The 5451-nt window shown below is 50.4% G+C and overlaps 1 protein-coding gene across 1 annotated transcript; it reads right to left on the reverse strand.

Annotated features, from left to right (window-relative positions):
• Positions 1–420: 420 nt before the first annotated feature.
• On the reverse strand, positions 421–4102 carry PTPN18 (protein tyrosine phosphatase non-receptor type 18; the record flags this gene model as incomplete). The annotated part of the gene is given in 7 exon segments (XM_075529148.1): positions 421–1705; positions 1928–2002; positions 2478–2712; positions 3642–3770; positions 3871–3948; positions 4056–4078; positions 4081–4102. Coding segments are annotated over 7 exon segments (630 nt in total), but the record flags the coding sequence as incomplete, so codon positions are not given.
• Positions 4103–5451: the final 1349 nt, after the last annotated feature.

Raw genomic sequence — 5451 nt, forward strand, 5'->3', positions numbered from 1 at the left:
TTGCCCGTCCCTACAGTTGGAAGTCAAATTCCTCTTTCTGCCACGACACTTATCTCCTCTGGGGACTGCACTGCATTCTGTTTTTTCTCTTCCAATCTCCATAGTCAAATCAACTTAAAAGTTCGGATTTTGTTGGTTTACACTTCACATGACACCTTAGTTTCCCGTGCTACATGGAACCTTGGGGCCTCTTCCTTGCCGTTTCCTAACTATGTTAGCTCCAACTTTCACCTGGGAGTGTAGCTCCTTAATGGTGTTGGACCTTGACCTTCCTGTTTCTGTTAAGCTGGAGAATTCCTACGTCCCTCTGCAATTCTTGATTTCAACTCGTTGGTTCTACTGCAGAGACCAGACAGAATGTCACAACATGTTATTGCAAGCAAACACACTGTTGAAATTAATGAAAATAACTTTATTCTTTATTTTCCCAACCCCCCAAGCGGGCAAATGACATGTTCTAGGATGGACACTGAACACAGTGTCAGAGCTGACGATGGCGTAATATATATTTAACATAGCACAAGACCTTGAACAAAGCACTTTGTATCTACCGGTTCAATTAATTCTCATCATAAATGTGACTGTACAGATAGCTGGCTGAGGCTTGGCGTGAATTCTGCATATCATAGATACAGGATGATTTTACAACAGCCTGGGGGCCAGTGGATTGGAAGGAATAGCTTAGAGACTGCCAGGGAGAACAGACAGACAGCTGTTTGGGAAGACTGTGTTAGGAGAGAGCTCAGAGAACAGGATAATAGTTTGGAGCATTATGGGTAAATTTGCTCTTGTCTGTCAGCTATGGAATTGCCTGATCTGATGTCTTATCTGGATGGGAACTGTTTCTTTCCTTTTTTTAGACTGTTTCTTGCTGGTTGGTTGGTCAGAAGAGGTAAAAAGGATGGAGTGTGGAGGCATGTCTAACCGCTGCCTTGTGATAATAGGGAATCCAAAGGAGGCCAGATTGGGTCCCCTCCATGTCCTTAACTAAGGAATCTGTCTTTTAAGGATGCTGTCTGTTTGGCAATCTCTCTGCGGTTGGGCTGTCATGCTGTTGGTTGGTCTATCTCTTCAGTTGGGAGTCCATTTACCTATCTGTGGCCTTCCCCTCAGAAGGAGGCTGTTTGTCTGTACAGCTCTGAGATTTGTCTGTCTCTCTGTGCAGCGATATTTGCCCATCAGACAAGGGTCAGTCGAATTAGCTGTGGTTATGGTGGCTTGAGCCTGTTTGGACGGCTGTGGTTCTTAGTACCCACCCACCACTGTGTGGACATACTGCCTGAGTGATGAGCCATCAGATACTGGGCGGGACTAATCCACAGGGCGATGATGGAAGGCAGTCCCCCAAAGACCAAGCCAGCCATTTCCCTCCTCAACATTGGGGACTGCACTCATGCAGCCCCTTGGCTTTAGGCCCATTCTTGATTTTCTTGCTTGAATCTGCTGGGTGCAGCCCTCTCAGTTGTGCTACAATTATTGAGGCAACGCCCCCATATTCCCCACTCTTAGAAACTTTTATTTTGATCCAGGCTCAAGATCCCTATTCCCAACATTTCACACACACAAAAAGACCATTGGCAGTTGGCGGAGCAGTCCAGGCAGTAAAGTGAGGCCCCAGACAGGCACAGCTGCTCCATTCACACCTGAGTCCACTGGGCAGGTGGGTTCCGAGGCCCCTTCGGTCTTCCAATGCGCTGGTTGAAGCCTGGGAGAGGAAGGCCACTGTGGGTCATCGGAACCCCGAAACCCCAGGACGTCTGAGGAGGCTGAGGCGTGGAGGCACCCGCATGCTTCGGAGCCCTCTGGGGTTACTCTAGCCTGACACCTCCGAGACTCAAGACACTGGTCCCAGCCCCAAATCCCACAGTTCAGGATCTACCTGAAAACTGGGAAGGGTCTCTGCGACGCGAGACTGGGAGTGACTTACCTAGTCCACTGGTCTGGATCCCGTCCACCACATCTTCATAAGCGCCTGGCCAGGCAGGGCCTTGGTTGGCAGGAGCTGTGGCAGGAGAGCCCCAAGACACGGCTTAGACCCCACCGTCGAGCCTGCGACCCACCAAGGGTTGAGGGAGCCCGCAGCAGGAGAAGGAAGTGCAGCCAGAGCAGTCCCCTGGGGAGGTGCAAAGCCTTTGGGGTGTGGCCAAGACTAGGACATCCGCCTTTGGGGCATGTCCCCCACAAAGCAGCCTAGCCAGGAAAAAAACAACCACCCCAAACTGGCATCTAGCCTTGGCACGGCAGTCAGGTCTAGAGGAATTCCTGAGGTGTGGCTAGGGGGTCCTGAATGTCACAAGCAGAACCAGGGAGGGTACTGATCTCAGCCTGGGGGAGTGACTAGACCAGACCCCAAGCGAGAGGTCCTGCTCACCGGGAGGGTCTCTCGGCCTCCGAGCTGTGGCAGGACAGACAGCCCCAGAAAGTAGAGCGGGTGCGGGCTTCCCGCCCCCTGGCCCCCTGCCCCCCCGGGGACTCACCCAGGCCGGGGGCTGCGCGCTGCGGGTCCTCCGCCGCGGGTCCCGGGTCAGCAGGGGTGGCCCGGAGCCTCTGGGAGCGCGGTGTCACCTGGCTGTAAAGAGGCTCCGCTTCGGCCCCACTGCACACGCTTGCCTCTGGCCCGGGACCCACGAGGGCGCCTCGCTTCTGCACCACGGCGTAAGTGTCGGCCATGGCGAGGCGGCCCGGGTCGGTGCCGAGACCTGGGCGCAGCTCCTGTGGGCGGGGAGAGGAGGGTGGGCCGGCCCTGGCTCGAGGAAGTGACTCGCGGGGGCTGGGGCGGAGGGTGAAGTGCTCAGCGCAGGAGCCACCTGCTTCAAGTTCGCTGGGGGCCCAGCTTTGGCCAGGAGAGTGGGGAGGGGAAGAAGGAGGGGGTCTCTGGGTCTCACAGGTAGCTGAGCAGTTCCGTGGCTAGTCTGGTCTTGGGGGGAAGGGGCCAGCCTTGAAGCTGAATGGGCAAGGGAGGGGAGGTGGGCGTTCCTGTGTAAATGTTTATTAACAAAGGAGTAAATAGCTTCGAAAGGGAAGAGAAAGTCTGCCTTCCCCCTACCCCCACCCCCCAAAGAAGGGCTTGCTAGTCTGAAGGGCCAGGGGGATGTCTCTGGGGTCATTGGAGGTCTCAGCCCCCACTATGGATTGGACAATTAGGCCACATCAGGGAGTAGTTGCTGAATTAATGAATGAGGTGGTAAGGAAAACACTAAGTGCAGGTGCTTTAGAGGTGGAGGCAACGTGATCGATATCTGGGATAAGAATAGTGGTTGGAGCTGGACAGACCGAGAGCTCAGTTCAGAGAAAATTTCCCAGGCTCTTGGTGAGATAGACAAGGAACAGGCGACTGTCTCAAAGATGAAAGAACTAGCCACAGCAGGAGAAATTGAAAAGGAGCTAGACACCTACCTGAAGGCTGACTATGGCCTGGGAAGTCCTAAGTGAGGGGCATTACCACATGATGGAGAACGGCCAGATGGTCCCTGCTGGGGTGGAGGTGAGGGGTGCATGTGGAATAAACTTCAGAGGGGCCAGTCTGGGAAGGGAGTGTGCAGGAAGGCTAGGATGGATGTCTAGAGACAGTCCGTGCTCCTAGAAGGACCACCAGGTCTAGACATCTGCGCGCTATGGTCCTGAGAGCAATATGCCCCTGCTCTGGGTCCTAGACTGGAGGTATCGAAGAGGGACCTCTGTGTTCCCTTGAGCTGATCATAATGATGGCTGGCAACCTGGAGTGCTGAGAACATCTGAGCCAAGGTATGGCACACGGACCGGTACTGCTCCTGGGTGGGAAAGAGCAGTCTCAAGAAGGGAAGATGATGGGAGGATGCATGGAAGGAAGCCTAGTGTGTGTCCTTGGGAATAAGAAGCCCATGGTCGCACCTCCATCTGCACAGCTGTGGGCCACTGCTTCCACATCTCAAGGACCACCTCGAAGAGGCTGAAGTTAGGTGGGACTATCTGGACAGAGAAATGAGACACATGAACAGGGCTCCATGGACATAGGAATATGTAACACACACATGCACACACACACACACACACAAATAAGTATGGCCTGAGTGTACCTAGGCCAGGAGCAACTGCCTCCATAATCTACAGTGCACAGGACACGTGTTCACCCAGAGCACACTGAGTCTGGGCTTAACCATGACCGCTTTTAAATGAGATACTGACAGCTGGGATTTGAGCCCTAAGGAGGATGCCCTGTGAAGAAACCTTAATTCTCAGAATCCCTAGATCAGGAGTCCTCAAACTACGACCCATGGGCCACATGTGGCCCTCCAAGGACATTTATCCAGCCTGCCGGGTGTTTTTGCCCCATTTTATTTTTCACTTCAAAATAAGATATGTGCAGTGTACATAGGAATTTGTTCATAGTTTTTTAAAACTATAGTCTGGAACTCCAATGGATCTGAGGGACTGTGAACTGGACCCCTGTTTAAAAAGTTTGAGGACCCCTGTCCTAGATTATCATTTAAAAGGGGAAAATTAATTGCTATGGTCATGGGGTATCAGGCTCAGTAAATGTCAGTGACTGCAGGGGTACATTGTAAGTATGGCCCCAAGATTTCTCGAAACCTTAATACTGATTCTAAGTTCTACCCCTCACTTCCATTACCCTCTGCCTCATAAGACCACGGATTTGCTCAAATTATTTCCGTACATGTCCCTATCCATGACCATGCTTACTCCCTTTCAGCATTTCTAAGTGAGATTAGTGGGTCCCCTGTTTTCCAGTTTCCCTTGTACTCTACTGGAACTATAAAGGAGTATCTAACTAGTTGCCAAAAGAAACGTGGTTGGGGTATTCCTTGTAGCCACTTTTCATCCGCTACCTTGGGTACATTAAATAAATTTTCATGTTTTCTAATTCTTTATGTAAAATGGCATTTGCCCCCATATCTCTTCCTGAGTAATGTTCTGTATTTTCCCAGATATTCTATATTGTCTTTCATATTTATGTTAGATTAGAGGTAACCCAATATATGTTGTCAACACTTGCTTTATAAGGTTTTGTATAATGGATATATTAATGCTGATTTAGGCTTCCTCCTGTGTTGAGAGAGATATTAATAGCTTTTATCATTTGCATACATCCTTCCTCTAAGAAGCAGTGAAGAGCTGAGTTCCCCTTTTCCACTTGTGGTCATACCAAGTTAAATGACCCTTTTGTAGATTATCCATGTGTGCCATCCAAAGTTTAGTAACACCTTTGGTGTGCCCATGATCTTAGGATTAGTAATTTGTCATGCATGTTTTTGAGTCCCATTTATATGTGTGCTTGGAGCATCACAAAACCATCGATATCTATGGTTTCTTCCAGTGCTATAGCATAATCATTATTGTCTAGTTTAGTAGGAATTTTATAGATGAACACAGAGACTTGTCCCATCAATGGTAATACTGTCACTAGATTCTGAGCAACCTGCTGGAGATTTGATATCTAGTTTTATCACCTCA

The sequence above is a fragment of the Tenrec ecaudatus genome, chromosome 13 (assembly GCF_050624435.1).
Source record: "Tenrec ecaudatus isolate mTenEca1 chromosome 13, mTenEca1.hap1, whole genome shotgun sequence".
Taxonomy (NCBI): domain Eukaryota; kingdom Metazoa; phylum Chordata; class Mammalia; order Afrosoricida; family Tenrecidae; genus Tenrec; species Tenrec ecaudatus.